At 53.4% G+C, this 25719-nt stretch overlaps 2 protein-coding genes across 2 annotated transcripts in view; both read right to left on the reverse strand.

Moving 5' to 3' along the window:
* FOXD2 (forkhead box D2) overlaps nucleotides 1-4669 on the reverse strand; it is a 6171-nt gene extending 1502 nt beyond the window's left edge. Inside the window, 3 exon segments of the mRNA XM_065071439.1 lie at nucleotides 1-3521; nucleotides 3523-3566; nucleotides 3569-4669. The exon segment at nucleotides 1-3521 is cut by the window's left edge and continues 1502 nt beyond it. Coding sequence (XP_064927511.1) covers nucleotides 3021-3521; nucleotides 3523-3566; nucleotides 3569-4355 — 1332 coding nt within the window. The 5' untranslated portion in view covers nucleotides 4356-4669 and the 3' untranslated portion in view covers nucleotides 1-3020.
* Nucleotides 4670-18266: 13597 nt separating this feature from the next.
* Nucleotides 18267-22683, reverse strand: FOXE3 (forkhead box E3). Its single transcript, XM_013370132.3, has one exon. It carries the CDS (start codon nucleotides 22205-22207, stop codon nucleotides 21032-21034), a length of 1176 nt encoding a protein of 391 aa, XP_013225586.2. The 5' UTR covers nucleotides 22208-22683; the 3' UTR covers nucleotides 18267-21031.
* Between the last annotated feature and the right edge of the window lie 3036 nt (nucleotides 22684-25719).

Here is a 25719-nt window from a genome sequence, read left to right on the forward strand (position 1 = left end):
GACCGCGGCTTAGAAACCCACAATGAATCCGCAAGGCGAAAGAAGTGGAAAGAAGCCGGGGAAAGGTGTCCCAGCCCCAGAAACAAGAAAGCCCCCTCCCCTGAGAGTGTGGGGGAAGGGGTCTCTCCGGGGAAATACCGCTTCCCTGCAGAGAGGACCCCCCTCCGTCCCTCCAAACCCTGAGACCACCAACTTGGAGAACCCCCTGCACCCAGCGGGGGCCGCAGGAGCGAGACGCACTCGTTCATTCCCGCGGGCACCGGCTGCTATTTCTTATGCGCACTTTGGGTCATTTTCCTCCCGCACTTCGCGAACAAACAAGAAAAAAAAATAAAATCTCTACTTTATATTAAAATAACACCCCCTCCCGCCCCTTCCAGACACACAACCACCACCTAGCCTCGGTGCACATCGCTTTCTTCCTTCGGATCCCGTCCCCTCAAAGCAGGCTCGGTTATTAAAGGAGGCTGAACAAAGATAGCCCCGAGAGCAGCTATCAGCGCATTTTAACTTCATCAAAGACTTTGGGGGAGAGGGAGAGGAGGGGTCTGGCACCTTCTAGTAATGAGCTTGTCAGGAACACCCCTGCCAGAGCAATTGAACAATTTGCACACAAGCAAAAGAAAAGGAGCGAGGAGGGAGGGAGGAAGGGGAAATGCTACAAAAGCCCCTTCAATTTCCAACCATGTGCTTGGCAATCTGGAAAATAGATTCATTGGCCTCCTCTTTTCTCCCATGTCGAGTCTTGTAGCCCCTTTTGTAGGAGCTGGACATGAAAGGGAGACAACCAAGTGCCGGACACGAAGATCGCTTTTCAAAAGCAAATGTGTGTGAAGGCGAGATGTGAGACCGCTCGCTGCGGGGAGGCGGCACGTTCAGGAACAACATCAACAAACTGCGCGGAGGTTCGGGGTGGCACAGACAGGGGCAGAGGACGGGGGGGTAAAAAAGGGGGAAACCGGGGGAGGAAGAGAAAAGAAAGACCGACAGCACTCCCCCCACCTCGGCGCACACCGCCCGGCTCCTCGGGCCCCGCACAAAGCCCCGCTCGCCCGGGGACCCGCTCCGTCCCCTGCTCCCTGCCTTGTACGTCTCAGCTTTTTTCCCCTTCTTCAGCACGGGCAGAAAGGCCTCGATTCTTTATATCAGGGTCTCTGCCAACAAACAAACCAAAAAGCCACGTTTGGTCTCTGAAATAAATAAATGGGGAGGGGGGGGGGGGAGGAGAAGAAAGCGCTTAAAGATGTTTATTTACTTTGTAAGTTGTTGCAAAATTTAGGCAGAGATCAAGTTTCATTCGGTCATTCAAATGCTGCAGGCCCAAGGGGCCGTGTGTGCTGGGCCGGGGGGGAACCCTCCAACTTATTTCCTCATGTGTCAACTTTTCCAAGCAAAATAAAAGAGAGGCAGAGGGGGCAGGGAAGCGAGAACCTTTCTCTTGGCCCCCATTTCCCTCCCCCTTGGAAACAGGCAGGGGTTGTTGTGGGGTTGGGAGGGGGTTAGGGAGTGGGGGGAGCATACCAAAAAGCAAAGAAAGAAATAAAAAGTACAATTTACAAAAAAAAAAAAAAAAAGAGAAAAATTCCAGGGGGTCCTTTCCCTTAGCGGCCCCGTGGACCTAAAGAGGGGACCCCCCCGGCGGAATCACCGTCGGTGTGGCAGCCCGCAGAGCTGGGAAGAGAGGAGACGCGGAGCAGCCCCGCGCAGGCTACGCACCCGGCCGCGGAGCGGAGGGCTCAGTCCCGCCGGCTTCGAGCGGCGAAACTCCGCAGCCGGGCGAGTGTCGCCAGCCCGAGGGTGGAAGCCACTCGCTTCCCCGAGGCCCGAGCGGGGCTCTCGGCTCCCAGCGTGACAAAAGACATCGCAAAGAACGATTTGGATTTTCTTTTTTTTTTTTTTTTAAACCAGGTCACAAACATTTATTAATTTACACCAACGGTGGACAAAATTATGTTGCCTTTTCCACATCAAATTATTCACAGATTTCTCTCAATAAAATAGATATGACGGATGCACAACCAGTGAAGAGTTAACTGGACTCCGCTCATTAGCTCCCGAATAATCTATATACAAATAATTACCAATACACCAAAAAAAAAAAAAAAAAAAACAAAAAAAAACAAAACAAAACAAAAAAACCCCACGCACAGAGGGGATGGGAAAACCGGGGATCAAAAACCAGTGAAACAGTGTGGGAATTTTCCAAACTTCCTGACGGATCGGATTTTCTTTTAAACGTGCATTTGAATGTCTCATTGAAAAAAAAAAATAGAGGAAAAAAAAATAAACCGCAGTCCTGAGTTTCACCGACTTTTCTTCTTAAAAATAAAAAACCCTAAACAGTGCCTTTTAAAACCAGACCCGAAGCTTCAAAGAAACTAAAAATAAGATTGAACCATTGAAACATTTTCTTTGAGAGCCGGGGGGGAGACAGATACACATGGCGAAACCGCCCGGGAGGGAGATTCGCAGGAATGAAAACAGGTTCGCTGCGACCGGGGACGTCTGCAACTCCCCTGGCCACTTTCCCGGGCTATTTGGGGCACTCGCTCCCGCAGAAACCCCGCACCTCTCAAAGGAAACGTTTCCGACCCTAAGACCGTTTCTTTCTTAACATTCCCCCTCACTCCCCGCAAGACTTTGCGTGTTCAACCATCCCAGGTCCCAGCTTATGTTACGGCCACTTTAGAAACAAGCTTTGGCGCTTGCGGGACGAAATCGTGTTATTCTTTCTCCCCTCCCGTCATCCCGATTTATTTCATTTTATATATATATATATATACTTTCTTTTTTTTTTTTGAGCAAAGGGACACGAACATTTCTGGATGCCACAGAGCCTGGAAATAAAGTAAAAATTAGGGAGGAAAAAAAAAAAAAGGAAATATTTCCTACCTTAAAACACAACAGGAGATGGGGGGGGAACGAGGAGAGGGAAGGGGAGAAGTTTCGGAGGGGGTGGGGGGGAGCTGGGAAGGGGCCGTTTGCTTCGCGACTCTCCCCCCCCCCCTCCCCGGCACACTTTAAAAATGACAGCTGCTCAGGGTTGTGATTTTACTGGAAAAGTTCTGGGCCGGCTGCAGGAGCGGCTCGTGTGCCAGGCTGACCTGGGGCTGTGCCGGGGCCAAGGCGGGACTGAGCACGGCCAGGACCTGCGCCGGGGGGCCCGCCTGGCCGGCGGGGTAGGGCGCGGCGGGCGCGGCGCTGGGGTTGGTGCTGGGCGGCGGGGGCACGGCCCCCCCGATGATGTTGTCTATGGAAAAAGAGGGCCGAGAGGGGTGGTTGGTGCTGCCGCCGCTGCCACCGCCGCCGCCGCCGGCGGGCGTGGGGTCCGGCTTCAGGGTCTGGAGGAGGGCGGCGGGCAGGGCGGTAGGGCTGAGCTGGGGGTGGTAGAAGGACTTCCTGCAGTTCAGCTCGCCGCCCAGGAAGGAGGGCAGCCCCGAGGCGGCGGAGAAGACCGAGGCGGCGGCGGGAGGCGGCGGAGCCGGTAACGGGCAGTGCGGCGCCGGGAAGGGGAAGGCGCCCGCAGCGCCGCCGCCTCCGCCACCGGCGTGGTGGTGGTGGTGGTGGGGATAGCCCTGGAGCTGCAGGCCGTAGTTGTAGCCGTAGGGTCCGTAGGCGAAGCCGGGCAGGAAGGCGGCGGGGTCGGCGGCCCCGGCCCGTAGCAGCAGCTCGGGGTGCGGCGGGTGCAGCTGCTGCTGCCGCTTGAAGCGCTTCCTCCGGCGCAGGAAGCTCCCGTTGTCGAACATGTCGGCGGACTCGGGGTCCAGCGTCCAGTAGTTGCCCTTGCCCGGGTTGCCGGGCTCCCGGGGGATCTTGACGAAGCAGTCGTTGAGGGAGAGGTTGTGGCGGATGCTGTTCTGCCAGGCGGGGAACTTTTCCCGGTAGTAGGGGAAGCGCCCGCTGATGAACTCGCAGATCTCGCTCAGCGTCAGCCTCTTCTTGGGGCTCTGCAGGATGGCCATAGTGATGAGGGCGATGTAGGAGTAGGGCGGCTTCACCAGCGGGTTCTTGCCCCCGGCGCCGCCGCCGCCCGCGGGCGCCTTCTCCCCGGGCGCGGCGCCGCGGGCGCACGCCGGCTCCGAGCCGCCGGCGGGGGAGAGCCGCTCCGGGGACCCCCCCATGCGCGCCTTGGCGGCCCCGCTCCGCGGCAGGGCGAGCCCCAGCGGATCGCCGCCGTCCTCCTCGTCGTCGTCCTCGTCGTCGTCGTCGTCCTCCTCCTCATCGCTGTACTTGCTCCCGTCCTGGGGCGGGCCCACCACGTCGATATCCGCATCCTCCACCTCCGAGAGCGGCTCTTCCTCCGGGGAGCGCTCGGACATGATCCCGCAGCCGCCGCCGCTGCTGCCCAAAGTCATTGTTGTGCGGCCGGAGCGGCCGGGGCCGGGCTCCCCCCCCACCTAGCGGCAGCTCCCGGGATGGGCCCGGGGCCGTGCCGGAGGGCTGCGGCCGCCGCTGGGACTCCGCGCCCCGGCGCCGCCGCTCTGCGCCCCGCTCGCCGCGCCGCTGCTGGCGGGGCCGCGGCAGAGCTGCGGGGTGGTGGCTGCGGAGGGAGGGGCGGTGGAGGGGGCGCGGGGCGGGGGCGGAGGGACGGGACGCCCCGAGGCTGAGCAGGGAGCTTGGAAGCAGCGATAATAAATAATAGTAACGATGATAATAAAAGGAGAGAGAGAAAAAAAATGGGGGGAGGAAAAAAAGCGGGGGGTGCAGCGGCTCCTTGGCAGGGCTGGGGAAGGGAGGGGGAGGGAAAAAGGGAAGGGCGGGGGAATGGGGGGGGGGGGGGGGAGGGCAGAAGTTGGGAAGGCGGCTCCCCACCCCTCCCGAGCTGGAAACGCTCCCGCTCTTCGCCTGTTGCCAGCGCTTCCCAGGCCTTTATACGGCCGCCCCAGTATCACGTGGCGCCCGCTGCCCGCTGCAGCCCCTGCGGGGCACGACGAGGGGCTGCCCAGCCCGGCCTGGGTCCCCGGGGACCGCATCCCCCGCCCGCGGCGGGGCTGCTTTCGAGGAAAGGCGCTGCCTGCTCCGCTGGCGCTCGGATGCGCCGGCTAGTCTTGGAGCCAGCTGATGCGGGAGAGGGGGTCGGCTCTGGATAAATCGCCGCCCCAGGTACCCCTCGGGTGCTGGAGGCTGTCATGGCCCTTTCCTGCGGGATGCGACGGCCAATTCTCTCGCGGGCCGCGGAAGGTCCCTTCTCCCCTCTATGGCTGCCCATCCCCGTGGCTGGCGGCTGAGCTGCCGTCCTCCACCAGCCTCCCCGGCGGCGAGCTTTGCTCAGCCAAGGCCGAACCCTCGGTGCCCCTCGAACGGGGAATGTGTGAATTTGGGGATCCCCGCTCCCCTTCTGCACGCGCTTACGTCATCAACACGTCATCTACTCCGAAGCACCCTATCTGGAAATCCACCTCCCCCGAGGGCTCCCACGGGCCCGCACCCGCGGAAGCGATGCTGCCGCCCGGCAGGTGCAGGGCGGAAGGCGAGGAGCAACGCTCAGTCAAACCTCGCCCCACGCGAGAAATAACCAAAGGGAAGGCTGTGCGTGTCCGCGGGGTACTGGGACAGCTTCTGAGTCCCACATCCGCCCCCGACGGGGCTAGTCCGGCCGGGTACCTCTTTCCGAGGCGGCCCACCCGCCGTCCGGCCAGGCCTCAAGCAGCCTCCGGGACGGGGAATCTCCTCCGGCCTCGGGACCCCCTGTCCGCCGTTCTGTTGCCATCGCTGCCCCCGAGACTCAGCATCCCCCGACGGCTGCCAGAGAGGACGTGGTGGGCAGCGGACACCCACCTCGCCGCGGGCTGCAGCTGAAGCGGGAGGATTTCCCTGTAACCAGGTGCACTCCAAGCCTTTCGGAACCATAGCGGTGCCCCCGCGGGTGGCTCTCCCCCGCCTGCAGCTGCCCCTTCCCTGGGCAAGGCCGGGACGGCCACTCCTGCGCAGAGCAGGGGACACGGCCACGGCCGCAGCCCCTCACTCCACGCCCGTGGGTGGCTGTGGCAACCCGTTGTCCCTGCCTCTGCCTCGGACACGCCGAGCCACGCTCGCACGGTTGTTTGTTTTCCCCTTAGACGCTCTGCAAACACGGAGCCGCTTTCCCGGGGGAGGATGCCTGGGAAGGGACGAATGGGATGATTTCCTCCAAGGGACTATCAGGGGGAGATGTCCCCCTTCGAGGGTCGTGTTCAGCAGTGTGAGAATCCGCGGTGATGAATTGCCAGTCGCTGCCGTTAACAGGTGTGAGCATTTGGTGATAAAATCTCCAGCACTAATACCGGGGAGCCGGGCCAAACAGCTGCGCGGTCCAGCTTCCAAATCTCGGTCACAATTACTCAAGCCCTAACGACTCGTGCACAGGCTCGCCGAGCTCGGGGGGACCCCGAAAAGCGGGCAGGAGTGGGCAGGAGCGGAAGGCGCTTCGCCCACACATCTCCAGACGAAGCTGCTGTTGCAGAGACGGAGCCTCTGCGTGGACTCGGTCGCATCCTCCTCCGTCGCCGCCAACGGTGCGATCGGGGAGGATTTCTCGACTGGAGGGGAAAATAGATGAATAACTGTGCTGAGAGTTTCTCAGGAAGGTGGGAAGTCTGTCCCGCGGGCGTGTGTCCGTGCTAGGGCTGAGGAAGCTTTCCTGACTTCTTTCACTTTTATACTCTTCCGATGCTGATAACCTGCGTTTGCAACACATATGCCCACATCTCCCTCTCATATGTGTATGTATACATATTCAGCTATATATACTTAAATGAATGTATTTTTTCTTATATGTCTATTTTTCTTATATATAATATAATTAGGTAACACGGAGAAACGCTTCGGAGACGTCGCGTCTTTCATACCGAATTTGTTTGAACTCTCCGTTTACCATCCCCGCGGAAAGGCGATGGGAAGTACAAATGGAAGAGAGCGGGAGGGAAAAGACCCGAGCCGCTTTGCATTTTATTAAGTAAAATAATAGTTATGCCTCCCCTACATAAACGAAAGTGTCATAAAAAATTCCGAAGCAGCTGCCAGAGAGTTCGACCACACACACAACGGGGCGATTGAATTTCTACTTGGTGCATTTCATGGCAGCGAGGAACTGCCGGGAGCTGCGCCTTGTGCCTCTGCAGGGCGGCAAAGGGGAGAGCGGGGGGGGGGCGGGCAGCAAAATGAAGCGCTGCGAACGGCCGGGGGCAGCTGGGATGCCCCCGCCGCCCCCCACGCCCCTCCGTGCCCCCGAGGGGCTCGGTGGCAGGGCGGCTGCCTGCAGATCTCCCTGCCTGGAGGCTGCTCCCGCACGGCTCGAAGTGAAACAGATGTGGATGTCTGCTGCCCGGACCCCCCTCCTTCCTCCACCGCTCTGCCGTGGCTGCCGGCTCTCCCCCTGCCCCGAAGGGCGGGCAGCCCGCGGGGGGAACCCCCGACAACGGGGGACTCAGAAGGAGCCGTTTGCCGCTGTGCTCCTGGGGGACCCCGAAAGTGGGGAGGAGGGAGATTGGGGGGAGGCTGAAGGGTCGATCCGAGGTTGTTGATGGGATGCGGCCAGTGGCTTGTCCCGCTCCCTCCTGGTCCTCTCCCTTCAGCATCCCACATCCAGAGCCGCCGCAGCTCGAGAAATAGCATGTCCCGATCACCATCGACACGATTTCTGTCCGTTTCAAGGGAAAAGATCGTCTCCGTTAAAGTCGGGAACGATCCGAAAGGAAACGATGGTGGAGGAGTCCCGGTCCCTCCATCTGCGAGCGGCTCCTGTTCGCCGAGTTACTATCGGCCTTGGCTTTGCCAGGCAAGATCGGCTGCAGAAACAAATCAAAACGAGAAAAAGTACCTAAACTGCATCCGTCCCGAAATTATTTAGGAAAGGGAAACCCGGGACTGAAGCAAACCAGATGGTCGGATCCCAGACACGTATATACACACATACACCCGCTCCCGGCCGTGCATCCACACACGGAGCGAGGGGTGAGTTTTAATGACGCCTTTGTACTGCGGGATAAGAAATGATGTGGTCACCGGAAAGAGAAACCCTATCGATCTACCCCAAAATATTGCCTTGCCATCATCCCGCTGTTCCCAGGCATGCAGGGTTGGGAGAGAATTTTTCCTTGGGCAGATTTTTAATTCTTCTGCTCTCCTCTCTGAAGTATTTCACTACAGCCTCCCTTCCCGCCTCCCTTTTTAACGCGACTCTGCTTTACATTTCACGTTAAATTGTGGTATCAAATGTGCATGGGGCTGAGAGCTGCGAGGTTGCTGAGGGTCTCCAAAATAGTCTCAACAGTGCGAAAAACAAACAAATAAACAAGTGGCCACTAGCCGATTAGGATTTTTTCCCCGTCTTTTAAATTGACTTTCACTGTCTGTCCTGCCAGTCCTAACGAGACGTGTTGGGTCTGCATTTTGATGCCCTGCGGACCTCTTTGGCAGGTGTCTCCCGAGGGCTCCCGCTGCCCCCGGCCGGGGAGCTCCGTGGGAGCAGGTCGGAGCCCCCGCAAGCCGCAAATCGGCAACAACGACCAACAACAAAGCTCTGTTTTTCGTTCTCACGGTGAAAAGCTCGTTCCCTGCCTGTCCGCCGAGATCGTTATTTGCCGGGGGGTGTAGAGGAGGGCAGAGAGAGCAACCCCGAAGCACCGCGAGTGCGATCGCAGCTTGTACCCCGGTACTGTCTGTGCCCCCGCCTAAGGGAGCCGGTGCTGGCCGGAGCATTCCCCGGCGTTGGGGTCTGCCAGGGGGCAAACCCCTGATCCTGCACCGCTGTGCCGGGGAAACGGCATCATCGGACCCTGCAGCGTTTCCCTGCTCTGCCCCGGGCAGTGCAGGGGGTTTAGCTCCAGCCCAGCCGACGATGCTCCCAGATCCTTCCAGGTGATCTGTTGGGTTTGCAATACATAATCGTTCTTGTTTCCTCTGCCGAACAGCATCTAAATTCGTTTATTCTCACGAGAAGCGCAGCTACAAGTCCCCCAAGGCTCAACGATGGATTTTTCCGTATTACCTCGTTATCAAGCCTGGCTGACCTCTAACTTCTCTGAAAACATGAACAAGACAGACCTGCTGCTACCTGGGCTGCCCCAGGGGGCTCTTTTTCCACTTATGTGATTTCCGTTGATATTATTTCTCTTCTTTCCATATCCAAGGCTCAGACCTTCAGTGCTCCCTGCAGTTCAACCTTTTTTCCAGCCCTGTACTGCCAGCTCTCAGCTTGCAGAGATCAGTTTGCAGCCTGCACACCGAGAGCCTCCAGCACAGGGAGATAAGTGGGAATGGTGTTGCTAAATAGTGTGAGATGTGTGAAATTTCCAGTTTGGAAATCACTGGAGCCAAGTGCCTCTGTCCATCCCTGCAAATATCAGACATCTCGGTTTTGTTAACTTGTATTTTCAAACGCAGATGTCCCAAAATCCACACCAAAAAAAAGGCCTGGAGGCTTTCCTCAGGCACTCCATGTGCAGTTTTGAACCCTCATGAACCTCTGGACAGCAAATCTCCCTGTCTCATCCTTCAGATGAGGGGAAAACTCCTATCCCCCCATATGTATGCATTTATTTAGGTGCTGTGATCTGAGTTTAGGACCTTAGTTTTAGATTTGCAGTTCAGAAACTTTGTCTTCTGCTCTCTATTCATAACTGATCCCGTCCCACACGGACTTGAAGCCCACCAGGCAAGCTCATATGTAGCTTAACACTCAAGTGATTAACTCTGGCTTGGTATAAGCTTTGCTTGTACTGTTCTTCAGCAATTTGACATGAAAAGAGATGGATACATACACACATGACTCAGAAGAACGTGGTGATTTCAAGCCATAAACCACCAGCTGCACTTTCGAGACTCACCAAATCCAGCTCTCCTTGTTGCCATAAAAAACATATTAGCCAAAGGCCAATGCATGTGGAAGGCAATTATGCTCTGGCATATGGCAACGTGTATAGAACAACCTGGTAACAGTGCCTACCACACAAGGAAAAATATCCTTGTGAAAACAAGCCTGCTAAATCACTTAATTCTTCCCTGAATTCCCTGAAAATTAAAAGAGGGGGGGGGGCAAAATATGTGGGAGGGAATCAGATTTTCCAAAAGTGGGTGCACAAGTGAAAGAACCTATATAAGTGGTCTCACAAGGATGTAGAAACTCGTGATGGGGTCTCCAAGTCCAGGTTTTCTGTGTTAGCACCTGACCATGCCAAACTTGCCCAGGAAATCCCTGCTGCTGAGTTCTCCACATTCAGCGGTTCAGCAGCCCAAGTGCCCACCTCACCCACCAAGTGTGCAAATATCCAGTCCTGCCAGCAATGCCAGCTGAGGAGCCTTAACGTGGGGGCCAGGAGCAATACAGAGAGAGGCCCTTAAAAGGAGGAAATTACAGATAAGCTGGAAAATTACTGGAGTATAGATTGAGAGGGACAAAAAGTGTTTGACTTCATTTACCTTTTCCTATCTGCATTTAGTAAATGATCGAGGATAGGGTTCTTTGCATCTGGAAGTATCCAGCAAACTCCAGCTGGAAATCAATTGGGGTGAATCTGTGGTATTCTTAAAAGAAATCAGCCCTGGACATACATGCTGATATCTACAGATCTCACTCACAAACAGGTTCATAGATATATTTTGCCTCTTGACTTCAAATAAGATGATGCTTCAGTCAGCTGGAAGCTGCGATGTTGTGACTGCAAAGGAGTATAGCACAAGGGTCCTTTCTTCTGTTCTCATCTTGGGAAGGAACTGAACAAACAGAAGCAAAGAAGTTGCAACCCAAAATATGAGAAGGGAGGTGAAGTATTTCACCCACACAGAGAAGCAGAGACAGAGCCAAACACCTTAACTCTTTCCTCTTACCTAGCAAAGCGTAGCCAGGTAGAAAAGAGGATGGACAGATAGTGGTTATTTCATCTGGGTTACTAACCACAAGTGAAAATACCAAACCAGGCATCCCTGTAATAGTTTGAGGCTGATCTCCCCAGAAGGGTGGATCTCAGCCTCAGTGCTTCACATACAGCTTCAGATGCCAATTCCTCCACGGCATCTCCACCAGCTCACAGCTTCACCCCATAGCCTGGCTTCAGCACTTCCACATCCTGGCAGCTCCTTCCTTCAGATGCAGTACCCAAAACTAATCCCAGCTTTGCACGTTGGGACGCACAGCCCTGACACATCCCCGGCGGACTCTGTGATGGCATCAGTGTGGCTGCAAGGGACAATTGTCCATCTCTGCAAAACAGGTTCTCTGCAGTGCACAGTAGGTGAAAAAAGATATGCAAGAAACCCATCCCCAGCATCTCCAGACTGGTGTAAACTTCTCTTCCTCCTTTCTTCAAAACACCAGAAAAAGTTGCTGCCCCAAGCTGCACAGAGGCAAGAGAAGGAAATCTTGTCAACACACAGATTTAAATTAATCCAGCCACTCTGGGTGGTGTTGAAATTTCACATACACACATCCTCCCTTCTTTCACTCACTGTAAGTGAGCCTCTGCTCATTCTTGCTGGGAAGAGGGAGCTGTGTCGCTCGGACAGAAGAAATGACACCTAGGGCTGCTGAAGGAAAGGCTGATGTTTCACATCTGGCTTTACATTATTGGGAAGACCTGATTCCTGCAGGATGCATGCTCAGCGTTGCCCAGCTAACAGTATCCTATCAATGCTCATTTTGAAATGCCTTTTTTACCACTGTTTTCCTGGCTTTTGCATAGTCTAGATGTTCAGTGTTAAAACTGTGATATAAGAGGGCACGAAGCATTGGAATAGGTTATCTCTTCCCTAAAAATACATGGCTGGGGTCCTGCGGGGGAAGCAGGCTGGTGGGGCTTCCCTCCCAGCGCAGAGATAAGCATGCCATCTAGAGGAAATCCCTTTTATTGCCAGGACTGGCAGCTGAAAATTATCCAATAAAACATAATTAACCTCTGGCTTCAGAGAAAATCCTCCATCCGTGCCCTGCTACTCTGGGCTGCTGCACAGGCATGTTGCGGCAGGCTGGCGACGTGAGGTGGCTTGGGAAGGTCCTGAGTGCTCAAGGGCCACCCCAGGCCACATTGGCACACACTGGCCTGTGCCTTCCCCATAGGCAATGTCAGCTGCCCAGCTCCCTTGGTATGAGCATTTGGATGTAAAGGAGGAGAAAGCAACATGGGTCTTTCCGTAGCATACGCTCTCTAGCATGTCTGCCTCTGCAAAAAGTAAGGAGGCTGAACATATCACAGGATAAAAAAGCTGTATATATCATATAATGCCCTCCAGTGGCTGCTAGCAGCAGTCCTGGACCTATGGCTGCCATAGGTAAGAGCCCAGGTGCACTAAGTGGCAGGGTCACCTCCTCCACCAACACCTTTAGAGCACAACCCTGTAGGGCCCTGGAGGAGCTGGTACGGGTGTGAAGGGCACAGGCAGGCAGTGGGGATGGGCTCTGGTCTCCTATGGGGCAAATCCACATGTCCACTCATTTTTCCTAAGGAAAAATCTCCTTCACAGCTACTTTCCCAGGCTGGACTGTTCTCATACGCTGCTGCTGCCGTGGGCACCCTAATTTAAACCTTCAGGCATGGTTGTAGGTCTGGGATATATGATGTGGGACAACACATACTATAGATGTTGTACCTTCCTGTGGTCAGAGCCAGCCCATCAAAGCCCACAACAGCCACATGCCACACCTTTCCCTTTTTCTCTTCCTACCACTACCAGGGAATTGCACATCTGTGGGCACCAGCAAAAGGCTGTTGTCTCACTAATAAATACAAATTCTTCAAGCCCTGAAGATAACAAAAAACCAGTGATCTAGGCCCAAGCAGAGGGACAAGTGCTGCTACCCAGCAGGTAGCTGTCTTGTAAGAACAGGATGCTTTGTGAAAGAAACTCTTCAGAGGTGGAGAAAGAACAGGCAAGATGCTACATAAGAGAAACCCTATTCTGCAGAAATAGCAGGCACATGCTTAAGCAAAGACTATTTGGAGATGAGGGTGACTGCATTGATTTGGTCATATTCTGCAGGACTTTAAAAATATTTTCTTCACTTTAAAAAATGAGGGTTATTCTTGCTTTTCCCACCATCTCAGAAGCTCCCCAGGATGGTGCTCTCTGATGCTCCTAAGCAAGACTGAACTCCAGAAACATCCGCAGCACCTTTTTGCTTTTAACAGTGATCATCCTTTCAGTTTGCACCCTCCTCACCTTCTTCTCCCCCACACCTGTGGGCTCTCAGGCCTGACTCTAACCTATATCACAGAGATGCTTCTCTCACCCCCCTCACAGTTGTTGTTCCCCAGCTCCATGGCAGGGAGGGAGGACATGGATGTCCCCGTGGTTCATCACAGGTGCTCACTGCTCACATGGAGCAAAAGACTCTGCAGCATCACCCTGGGACATTGTGTGTTTGATAGGTCTATTATTTCCTGTAATTGCCAAGAAGAGTCTAGTTTAATAAAAATCTGGGCTCCAATCCTACAAACTCTTATGTCTGCGCTTAACTCTAGGCACGTGAGCTGTCAAAGAGGACTATATATGTGCTTAAAATTTAAGCATGTGCTTAAGCATCTGTAGGCCTGGAGTTTGTCAGTACGGGGATTTGTGCCTTAAGCCCATATTTGGGGTCATTATCCTTTTCATGTCCTCTCTGGCATCTTAGAAGATGCTTCAAAGGGGAATTTTCAAGTTCTTCAATAAACTTTGCCTTCCCGAGTAGCCTGGATTCTTGCCTATTCTATGGGGCAATTCTCCTCCATTGCCTCCCCTCCCCCTGCTAGTGATAATCCTGTGCTATTTCATGCTTGGCCAGACAATTAAGCCCTCTTGCTGCTTGGCTCTGGCTTTGTTATGTATAATTGTTCCAAATAATCAGCCACTATTGCACGCTATTCTGAAACTACTTTGTATTGCAATTATACTTAGAGGGTGAGCATCAGCTCAGGGAGAATCCAAGCAGCAGACAGCCTGGAAAGAAAGGACTTCGAGTTGGGGGGAAGATAGATATGTGCTTAAACCAACACTGCGGAAAACCTAACAATAAGTAACCAGCAAGGAGTAAATGCTGCTTGGAGGGGGTCTGTGGCTGGTGGGGGTCTGGGCAGGAGAGCTGGGGGTGGGCTGCAGGCTCTGGGCCAGGGTGTCACCTGGCTGCCACCTCGTGGGTGCTGGCTACGGTGCAGGAGGCAAAACCCATTCTCCATCACACTCCCATCACTTCCATGGTGACTTGACGGGAGTAGCTTGGCCAAGTGGCCAGTTTTGCCATCTCCATACAATGCAAGGAACACGTAGCTGTGCTGGGATTCATTGGGGTCTGATAGGAAGATGTTCCTTAATTGCGCCTTTGGGATTGCAAAACTTGTGATTTATTGAGATTAAAGGCTCCAAACGATGAGTTTGGTTCAGCAGGCTCCTGTTTTCCCACTGTCAAACGCCTCTCTCTTGTGGATGAATGCTGAGTGCTCAGGGGAGCCACAGCCCCATGTGAAGCATGTTTTAAAGTGAAAATGTGGCACAGCAGCATCCCCTTAGTGTTACACAGTCTCCTGTCTTTCACAGAATCACAGAATGGTTGGGGTTGGAAGGGACCTCTGGAGATCATCTAGTCCAACCCACCTGCTAAAGCAAGTACACCTAGAGTAGGTCACGCAAGAGTGCATCCAGGTGGGTTTTGAATGTCTCCAGAGAAGGAGATTCCACAACCTCTCTGGACAGCCTGTTGCAGTTCTCCATCATCCTCAAAGTAAAGAAGTTTATCTTCATAATCAGATGGAACCCCCTGCGCTTCACTCTGTGCCCATTGCCCCTCATCCTATCGCTGGGCACCACTGAAAAGAGTCTGGTCCCATCCTCTTGATGGCCAGCCTTGAGTTATTGATAAACATAAATAAGATCCCCTCTCAGCCTTCTCCAGGCTGGGAACATCTGAAAAGGATATAACCAAGACCTGGGTTGGCATCACCTGCACAGGTGAAATAATTCCTTTGCTGAAAGCCATGGTCTACTTTGAGCAAAGAGCCAGGACAGCCAGCGACAGTAAGGCTGGATGATTTTCTGCTTTTTGAGGTCCATTTTCTCCAGCTAGGTTAGGCTGCTTGAAGCCTCCTGAAAATGGATCTACAGGCTGGGTTTGGTTTCCAACACACTGTTAGCAGAAGGAGTTTTAAAACTGACCAGAGATGTCTGTGGTGCTGATGGAAAGCACCTAAAATGTCCAAGACTGTTGGGCCTCTTCTCTGCAGACGTCGTACACTGCTTTCTTTGACTCAGCAGAGCTGATGCAAATAGAAAACGAAGTTTTCCCAGGCACATACATAACTTGCATGGGCACATCCTTTCTCCACACAGGACCCCAAGGTGCCACAAGCCAGGGCTGCTTGTTGGCATTGAGATGGGACAGTTGATTCAATACATGCATAAACCCAACTGTTGCAGTGTAATCGCTTCAGCAGCCCTAGTATAAGGACTGTGAAATGAATGGACCCTCTCAAGAGCTTGTAGGTGTTACCCTGCCAATGCTCAGTCCCTGCTGCTTTCCTATCTAACAGCAGCCTTGCTTCTTGGGTGCTGGAAGAGTCAGGCCAGCCCATAGCTCTGCCATGCACATGTACCATGTAGCACACTTCAAACACTAAGGCAGACTGTGGACAAGGCTGTTTGCTTCATCACTGCTCCCTCACCTTCCATCAAGAGCACAGATTCTCACTGTGCTTCCACTTGTTACCCCATTTGCACTCTAGGGAGAAGAGCTGCAGAGGAACAGCCAGTGCCATCCAGCCCTGTATCCTGTCCCCAGCGAGGACCCGCAATGGATGCTTACGAAAAACGTAGAAGAGGCTATAGCCAGATAAATCCTTCCTTTCTGAAATCTCACTGGAGTCAGTAATTGTTGGTTTAGGCATTTCCCAGCCTGGAGGTTGCATCCAGCCCACTGTGTTTAGTAATCACAGAATCATAGAATCATTTTGGTTGGAAGCAGACCCTCAAGATCATTGAGTTCAACCGTTAACCTCACTCTGCCATTAAACCATGTCCCTAAGCACCACATCTACACGTCTTTTAAACACCCACAGGAATGGTGACTCAATCACTTCCCTGGGCAGCCTGTTTCAAGGCCTGACAACCCTTTATGTGAAGAATTTTTTCCGAACTTCCCCTGGTGTGACTGATAATGATGAAAACAATGAGCCTCCCTGAACGAGCCTCACCCCATTCTCATCCTGACCATACCCAAACCTCCACGCTGTCCTGCCCTTCCCCACGCAGCAGTGACCAGGACAGACCCCAAAGGCCACGGGATGCTGTAGGTACATGCCGACCCCCCTCTTCCCCGGCCCGGGGGCCCATGGCCGGGGTCGGGAGCAGCTTCCCAGGACCTTCCACTGGAGGTCAGTGTCGGCCCGGGCACGGCGGCTGCCACCCCGGGCCATCTCCGCCTGTCACCCCCCTCACCTCCTCCCACCCGCGCCGGGCCGTTACACCCGTGGGGTAACACGGCGGAGGGCAGGGCAGTGCTGCATCACCTACTCCTGCCCAAATAAGAACGACCCAAATATAAAGGACCCGAATATAATGCAGCAGAGGTGGTGACAGACCCCCAGTGCTCCAAGTTGTTGCTCAGAGCTCGGGCAGTGCTGACTCCTAGACTCTAATTTGTTAAATTGGAATATTGTGTCCAGTTGTGGCCCCTCAGTTCCAGCAGGACAGGGAACTGCTGCAGAGAGTCCAGCGCAGCCACCAAGATGCTGAAGGGAGTGGAGCATCTCCCGTGTGAGGAAAGGCTGAGGGAGCTGGGGCTCTGGAGCTGGACAAGAGGAGACTGAGGGATGAGTCATTCCTGGGGATCAATATGAAAAGGGAGAGTGTCAGGAGGATGGAGCCAGGCTCTTCTCGCTGACAACCAATGGCAGGACAAGGGATAATGGGTTCAAACTGGAACACAGGAGGTTCCACTTAAATAGGAGAAGAAACTTGTTCCCAGTGAGGGTGGCAGAGCCTGGCCCAGGCTGCCCAGGGGGGTTGTGGAGTCTCCTTCTCTGCAGACATTCAAACCTGCCTGGACACCTTCCTGTGTAACCTCATCTGGGTGTTCCTGCTCCATGGGGATTGCACTGGATGAGCTTTCCAGGTCCCTTCCAATCCCTGATATTCTGTGATTCTGTGAAAAACTCATAATCAGTTGGCAAAGCCGATCACAGCTGATCCCACTGTAACCACGGCCCATCTCCCCATCACTGACTAACTTTACCAACTCAATCTTGACTGCTGACTGTCTTCAAGCCACATATTGCATAGAATAAAAGCTAGTTATGGTATAAAATTTCCAACACTGGGGCTGCCAGCGGGCAGCTGGCAGCATCCAGACAAAATCTAACACTACCAGAGGGACAAAAAGTTCTTCAGGAAAAGTACTTCAACCAAAATTCCAGCTAATGCTGTGTTTGTTTGCAACCAGATGGAAAACACTATTTATAGCTTGGGAATATCAGCTGAAAAGAGCATCCCTTATTGCTTGTTTTAACCTGTGGGGCAGATGTAGGAAGGTGGTACAAGCATGAAACATGCAGAACACCATTGTACACAGATGTGGCAGCTCAGCTGGTCCTCCCTGTGCAGCCACTGTTTTCCAGAGGAAAACAAGCATATGGCAGCTCATTGTGGTTATTTGTTGCTGAACGTGCAGCCTGAGAGATCTGAATTCAGCCTGATTTTCAAAGGACCGTTCCCTGAGAAGCCAGTATTGGCAACAGCCCAGATCACCACCCAAGTCTCTTTGGTGCTCAGGGTCAACTGCAACCCTGGCTCTGTGTCTTGCAGAATCAAGACAGTGCTCTCCCCACCGTGGGATGACCAGAGGACCTCTCGCCATCACCCTGAAGGATGACATTCATTCCACAGTCTCAGAGAGCAAAAAAAGCTTTGCCTTCGGCTTTTGTGTGAGAAGGATTGAAACGGTTACTACTGACACTACCTAATATTCCCTAAACTCTCTAAATAAAGAGGCAAGGATTTCAAAGGAGACTTGGTTTCACAACTGAAATCTGGCTGATAATTACTCTCATTGCATTCAAATCCCTCTTATTCACTAAACAGTGACGTCAAAAAGACACTAAAATAGATGAAGGGCTCAGGTATAAACTTTACAAAGCTTAAAACTACTCTGTCCTGGCAAGGCTCAGGCTTTACATGACACTTTAATCCTACTCATTTGCTAGATTCACCCTGACTGTAAACAAAGCTTTGAAATGAAAGCTTAAAAGCCTGGTTGGGATACATTAAGTTAACCAAGAAGACACTGTTAAGGCATTAGTTTAATGACAATCACAATACAAGTTGCCAGAGGTTTATGCGTGTGAAGACTGATATCTGCAGGAAAAAGAAGAAAAGGGGCCTGTTCCCTGTCCTTTCCAGCCCGTTGGCAGCATAAGGCCCATGGCGAGGGTGGCTTATTGCCCCTTGCAGGGGGCTCGGGGCTGGGGCTGGCTGGCAGATGGGGAGATGCGGGGCGCTGGGAAGATGTGCAACCCAACGTCGCACACCAGTTTGTCCTGACACCCTGGGGTGGGCTTGTCCACTCCCTCTGAGCCAGGTTTTCAGGGATCCAGCCCACTCTTGCTTCACACCAGAGCCCCCTTGGCTGAGGACACCCCTCTTGCACAGCCACAGGGCTCTCCTGCAGAACCCCCAGATCCAGAACGGGGTGCTGCTCTCCAAAGAGTGCTATGGCAGGAGGGTGCAGGTGACTGGGGGTCAGGAGCAAGTCACAGCCCAGCCCTTCAGGCACCCCTGGCTCCACCAGCACTTGAGTTAACACCCAAAGATGTCAGGAATTTGGAAAGCCCTTTCTGACACCAGCTCCCACTGCTGCAGGGCTCCTGGGTGTGTGGGGAGGAGTGGGCTCAGCCCGCTAGGAGATGTTCCATCTCAACCACCTCTTCCTGGTGTGTCCCACTCAGGTAGAACCACAGTATCTCCTGCCCGCTCTCTCCACCCAAACCCATTTATCTTCTATGTCAGTACATGGTTCTCCCCCACCTCAGACACTCTCCTGCTCGCAGTGCAAACCCAGCAGAGTCCCAGCATGGCACTTGGCGATGCTGGAGGGACGCCAGCAAACCCAGCACTTTGGATGTGTCTGACTCTGACCCCCTAGATATTTAGGCAAGACTTCAAAAATGCTTTTGCTTGTGAAACATTGCAGGATCAGGCCCTGGGAATGAATGTGAGCTATGACAGCATCCTTTCTACTGTCTGTCCTTGCAAGCAATTATTTCAGCATCCTTCCAGTCCATCTATACAGACAGCATGTTACATACAGGAACGGCACCTTGCATACTTTCATTAGATAGAAGATCTCTGTCTATAGATATTTTCTGTAGAGAGCTAAATTATTTTAAGGGATAAGTTTTTTCGCAACAACCTTTCTGAGCAGGGTATTACTCAGGGAAATGCACAGGAGCTGCTGCTAGGAGCAGTATGAAAGCAGCATGAACGCTAAAAAGGTGAAGCTGGAGGGACCAGAGAGGAGACCCAGAGCCCAGCGGCTCAGCTGAAGGCAGCAGACCAGAGCCAGGCCAGGTTTTAGAGACAGATGAAGCCCCAGTGTTAAGGAGGCCAAGAGGAATAAAAAGCATTTTCTTCCCTCACCTCTCATATTAACTGCACTCTCAGTTTCTACAGAACACACGGGATAAAAGAATGAAAAGCTACAAGCTATCCAGCTGTGGGCAAAATCCAGCCCCTTGGGTACCCACCTGTATGCCCAGCTTTTGGTCATGACCATCAGCTGTGAAATTAGATGCTCAGTTTTACATTAAAGCTCAACCCACCTCCAGCTCCTCCGTAAGCAGAAAGAAGTTGCAATAGTGACTACAAGAAACCACTCTGCTTCAGAGGACACGCTTGAAAAACAGGGGAGATATCCTGGCTTGTCAGTTTTACCCAGAGGATGTTTAAATTTTAAGAAAGATAAATCTAGGGATGGGGAATTCTGCTTTCAAATCTGGTGAGACAGTTTGGCTGGTTTTGCTGTAAATAAATAGCAGCAGCCTGGCCAGTGAACAGCTTGGAATTTTCAATGATTTTGTTGCTAGAAAGGAAAGCTACAATCTCCTAATTTGATGTGTTCAATCAGAATTTCACCTGCAAGGGATTCCTCAGAGGGAAGACGCGTTCCCTGCTACACAAATGGAAACCACTGAGTCCAGCAAGAGCTGTGTGAGCAAACTTTGCAGGTAGGTGACAGAAAGCTTATTGCAGGCTTCGCATGGCTGAGTTACCATTCACTTAAAAATATATAATAATAAACCAGACAGATTTAGAAAGTGTCACTAAAAATGTAAGATGCGAAAGTGTCACAACAGCAGCACGAGTCTATCTCCCACAAGTTACAAGACTGATGATTTTCTCCCACCACGGTCTGGCCAGAGCCAGAGGAATGGTGGCACCGAACATGTTGGAAGGAAAAGTTTTATTTAAAAAAAGCCCTTTCTAACAATAAAGGTTATCTTTAAAAATAGTAAAAAGAAGCAGTTGGGGTGTTTCATTGTTTGTTTGTTTTCCTACATGGGAAGGAAATAATAAACATCATAAATATTCATTTAAAATCCAGTGAATTGCTTTAGTGGTTTGTTTTCTTCTTTTTTTTAGTAACTTTCATTCCAGTTATTCAGGAGGCACTCAGGGAATAGAGGAGAAAGCCCTTTTGTGAGCCAGTTCCTGAACATTACACCATGCACCCACCTCCTGGGTGTGCTCCTCCTCACCCCAGGGGTGCCCCGGGGTGCCCCGCCACAGACAGCATCCCCGGGGCCGGGCTGTGTGGAAGGGACAGCCCCGGGCATGGCTAGCCCTGCTGGGCAGATGTAGCCAGACAGCACCTTTTCCAGTAGGGGATAGGGCAGAAAAATAGATCACCTTGCCTCCAGTTAAAAATAAGCTGAGAAAGAGAGGAGTCAGGTTCCGCCGCAGGTGTGTGTCTGCATGCAGCCAGAGGCTGGGGACCCCCAACCCCACCCCAGCCTATCCCCACAGCTGGAGGAAGTCTGTGTGTCCAGAGATGCTTGTAGGAGCTGTGGGATGTCCAGCCAAGCCCCCTCCCACCCCATCACATATACCGCTCGAGGCCGGTGGGGAAATTGGGCTGCCTCATGTAGGCATTGCTGGAGCCGAACTGGCTGAGGGGTGAAGCAGAGAGCCCCAGGAGCTGCTCGCCATGCTCGGCGCAGGCTGGGGGACGCATGGCTGGCAGGGCCAGTCTGTTGGGAGCCCCATAGAGCTGTGGGCTGCCAGGCGAGTAGCTGCCCTGTGCTACAGGCAGGTGGGGGGGCGAGGCGGTGTAGGGGTAAGCCAGGGTGTTGGGGCCAGCACGGCCCAGCAAGCCAGGGCTTACAGGCTGCGGCTGGAAGCAGGGAGGCTCAGAGCTGCTGGTGGAGCAGGCGGGAGCCAGCTCAGCCCCAGGCAAACCCAGCGATGGATGGCCCAACTCGGCAGGTGGTGAGGGCTGCAGGGCCTGCTGCCCACTGATGAGGCTGTCGATGCTGAACATCCTGGGGTGCTGTGCCGGTGGTGCTGCCCCGGCTCCATAGGGGTGGAAGACAGTGCTGGAGAGCTGGGGGCCATAGCCGGGTGAGCAGAGCGTGTTGGGGTAGGGTGCTGTCGGTGCTGCAGGGCGGCCAGCGGGCGAAGGCGTGAAGGCGCTGGAGTTTTGCATGTAGCCAGGGTAGGTGGTGATGTCGGTGCGCTTAAAACGTTTCCTCCGGCGCAGGAAGCTCCCATTGTCGAACATGTCCTCTGCAGCCGGGTCCAGCGTCCAGTAATTGCCCTTGCCAGGATGGCCGGGCTCCCGAGGGATCTTGACGAAGCAGTCGTTGAGGGTGAGGTTGTGGCGGATGCTGTTCTGCCACTTCTTGGGGTTCTCCCGGTAGAAGGGGAAGCGCTCAGTGATGAATTTGTAGATGCCACCCAAGGTGAGCTTCCTCTCAGCAGCGTTGGCGATGGCCATGGCGATGAGGGCGATGTAGGAGTAGGGGGGTTTGCCCCGCTGCACCGGCCGCTTCCTCCGGCGGCCCCCGGCGGGGGGCGGCGGTTCCTCGGGGGGCGGCGGCGGCGGCGGGGGAGAGCTGCCCGCACCGCACCGCGGCTCCGGCTTCACCGGCGGCGCCTGCCCGGCGGATGGAGACCCCCGGGGCGGCCCGGGGGAGCCGGGGCTGGCCGCGGCGGCGGGGCTGGGCGCCGGCAGCGTGCACATGCCTGGCAGGCAGGGAAATCCGGCAGCGTTCATATACGGCCGTCGCCTTCCTCCTCCTCGGATAGGGGGGCGCGGCGGCAGCGGGAGAAAGAGCCCCCCCGACGGGAGGGGAAGCGGGGGGGCAGGCGCCGCGACGGCTCCCGGCGATGGGGAGGTCGGTCCCGAGTCGCTTTGCAATATATAGGGCTGCCGCCCCCCCGGAGGGGACTGCGGTGCCCGGCCCGCCCCGGCCGCTCTCCCCCGGCCGGAGGAGGAGGCCCCTGGGGAGGGGTCCTGGCTCCCATGGCTAAATCCCACAGCCTCTCCCCAGGGCTGGATTTCGCAGCCATGCCCCTGAGCGGTCCCTCCCCCGGGGTCCCGGGTGCCAGCGCGGCGGCCGGCTCCCCTCCCGGGCCGTTCTTCGGGACGCTTCTCTTACTTTTTAACTGAAGTTTCCTTCCAGAAGAAAAACTAAACTAAACGAGTCTCGACCACCAAAGCAGGGCGAGTTTGGTGCCGCAGCAGCAAAGCAGGTAACCTACCCCCGGGAGAGTCCCTCCGCTTGCATTTCGTTCTCTTTTATTTTTCCCTGGGAAAACCGCTCAGAGGCGGACCCGGGACTCAGCGGCAGCAGCCGGGGGTTTCTGCCCGAAGTCAACTCCCTGGGTTTAGTTACTTTGCAAACTAACATGACCTCTCGGGTAAAGAAATCCTTGGAAAAGTTTTTATTTCTTTTCCCCTGAGAGAAAGTAGAATGGTCTGTAGAACTCAGGGATGCCCGCAGGTACCTGCTGCTGTGTGGGCAAGGGATGCGGAACAGAGATGGCGTCTGGGGACAAACGGGGGAAGCAACAGTCCTTCTACCATTGCAGAGGGGTTAGACCCACGGTTGAAGCTAGAGGAAGCCACCAGACTCAGAAAGCCCAGCTAGGTTTCAGGGAAAACCTCGTAAGATTTCATCCTGCGCTCCAGAGCTGCAGAACCACATCCTGTTCCATCCACAGCATATGCAGATACCAGAGCCAGGGGGTTGCTGGCTGCTTTATCAGCACCAAAAAAGCCGTAGGCTTGCCCACTGTCCGCAGCCATTGCTGCTGAGCATCACCTCTAAGCCAGATGCTCACCCATAGAGAGCCTGTCCCAGAGCAGGTAAGGGAGTCACTGTGAGAGGGTGGGCTGCTTTTATAGCCAGATCTCAGCTTTACATGGAGGTACTTGTCTGTGTCCTGAGAAAACAGGTGGAAATATCTACACCGTTAACACAGCAGCAGATCCCTCCATATGTCCCGCATGGAGTAAAAATCACAGCCTTCAACTTCATGACTGGGTTGAAAGTATTTCCAACAGCAGAGCGGGATGAAAGCCTTTTTCCACAGAGGCAAACAGGTGATCTTGACCAGGTCATATCATCCTCCTCTCTTCCTTTTTAACTAAAAAGCCACCCAGCCTTTTGGAAAATGTTCTTCAGCCCTTTCCTTTAAGCATTTCCTAGTGGTTTTAAATTCACCAACTAGATTGTTTCCCACCCTTGCTCCTTCTCCCGCTTGCATCTGTCTGTGTATTTGTTCTTGCTTTATTTTCCCTGCAGATAGCTGTGGCCCTTCTTCCACTCTCCAGGGCTCAGTCAAGGACTCGTGGGTCTAACAGAGCCGTGTCAGGTCCAGATTCGGTCTGCCACAGGCCAGCTCCTGGGTAAACTGCCTCAGTTTCCCTTCTGCCAAATGAGGCTAACAAGAGGAGTGTGGGTGCTGGCTGGAGGACAGCAAGCAGGTGAGAAAGGGTGAAACAGCCTGCGAGAGAGGCACCTTTCTCCAGAGAAGACACAGATTTTCAGGGAGGAAAGCAAATCAAGGGCACAGCAAGGAATATTCACTCACCTTGGGAGAGCAGAGAGAAAAAGAATGGAAGACTCATATTTCTCCCAGAGCACGTATTTAAATTAAGCAAGTATCTGAATGCAGCCAGTTAATTTTAGCCAAAGAATCTGACTTTTCCAGTCACTGGGCAAACACCCAAGCAAGAGAGTGACTAAAGATCACTCCAGGACGCACAAAGAAAGTTACCCCCTGGGGAAGATGGAAACCTTCAGCCCTTCAGACATTAGCCGGTGAGATTTTCATGTGGATGGAAGGATTTTAGTGTATTCTGATCTAGCAAGAATAGGTTTGGGAGTGAAAAGGGTTATGGGATGCAAAGAAGGAAGAGCTTTTCTCATTGAATCACATCAAACTGCCCTTGTTTGTCATTCACTTAATATTTTTTTTTTAATTGATTTAAAGGTCAGAAAAGGAGTTGGAAATGAAAAGCCAACAGTATGGCTGGGTCTGGAGCCGCCTGCACCCAAGATCACATCTAGCAAAGGAAGAGACATCTCATCTGGACAACGGGATATGAAGACCCAGCAGCGTGAAATGATTGTAGTGTCAGGTCCTGATCTCACGTAATTTTACACACAGTGGGAGAAGCCCTGGCCCCCTACGGGGCTGCAACCTGGCTGAGACTCCAACTGGTGAGTAGTTACTTTAAAGCTGATGGGACCCTTCAAATTGCTCTCAACTTCACTGAGTTAGGACCCAGATGTCAAACTAGTTTCAACAGATAAACCAGTGGGACAGAGATGAGCAGGAGCACACAGGCAGGAAACAAACTGTAGTTTGCCATCAAATAAGGAAAGCCAAAACAGTCAGTCTCCGGTTCACATATATGGTTTGTTACTCAGGGTGCTCTCTTCTCACCCTAGATCTTTCATAAAAATGTGGAAGACTATAATAAAGACAGCTACCAAACAAATGTGATCTGGATTCTCTTGTTAAGATGAGGTGATGATGAGGGAATAAATCACACTTATTAAATAAGTTTAAGTTATGTCAGCATCTGCTACCTTCTGCTTCAGTTCATCCTGAGCACACAGAGTGATTTCAGCAGCTTTTTTACCTCCAGCCTCTGCCTTGTTTTGCACTAGAGCTGCCACCTCCTTTAGAAATGTCACACACAAATCACTTTACAACACAGGTGAACTTGCTTCACTGCAGAGGAACAGGGCTGCTGTTGAAACAGCAGCTCTCTGGGGTGCAATGACCCCATGCACCCAGGCAGGCATTGCATCCGTGGCACCCAGGTCGCATTTCTCTTTGCAACCACACAGATTAAAATAACCCATGAATTTTGTTACTCCAAAACAAAGCAATCTTCTGCTAAGATGCATGTAGCATGGGGGTAACTGGATGGGATGTTTGCATTCTTTAATGTGGCGAGGCTGAGAGGCTGGTGGGTTTGCCCTATCTTGAGTGAAACATCAACCTAGAGATCTGCACTAGGCAGACTTGTGTTTGGAGCACCCCTGTTTGCACAGCCCTCCCCTTAGTCATGAAGTAGTCATCCATATCTCAGCCACCTCTGGGATGTGCAAGGAAGAGCAGGTGGGGGCCCTGGGAGTGAGGATTCTCCGGTTCCTCTCCCAAGGATTGCCATAGGGAGCACATCAAAGCACCCTCCAGCCTCAGAGCCAGTGGTTGCCTCTGGAGGATGCTTCAGTGATACATGACCTGCCTATGGTGCTCTCAGCA

Source organism: Columba livia, chromosome 8 (genome assembly GCF_036013475.1).
Source record: "Columba livia isolate bColLiv1 breed racing homer chromosome 8, bColLiv1.pat.W.v2, whole genome shotgun sequence".
Lineage (NCBI taxonomy): Eukaryota > Metazoa > Chordata > Aves > Columbiformes > Columbidae > Columba > Columba livia.

Excerpts from the sequence above, each read along its gene's own strand:
- FOXE3 (XM_013370132.3), bottom strand. The coding sequence starts at position 22,207 with ATGAACGCTGCCGGATTTCCCTGCCTGCCAGGCATGTGCACGCTGCCG.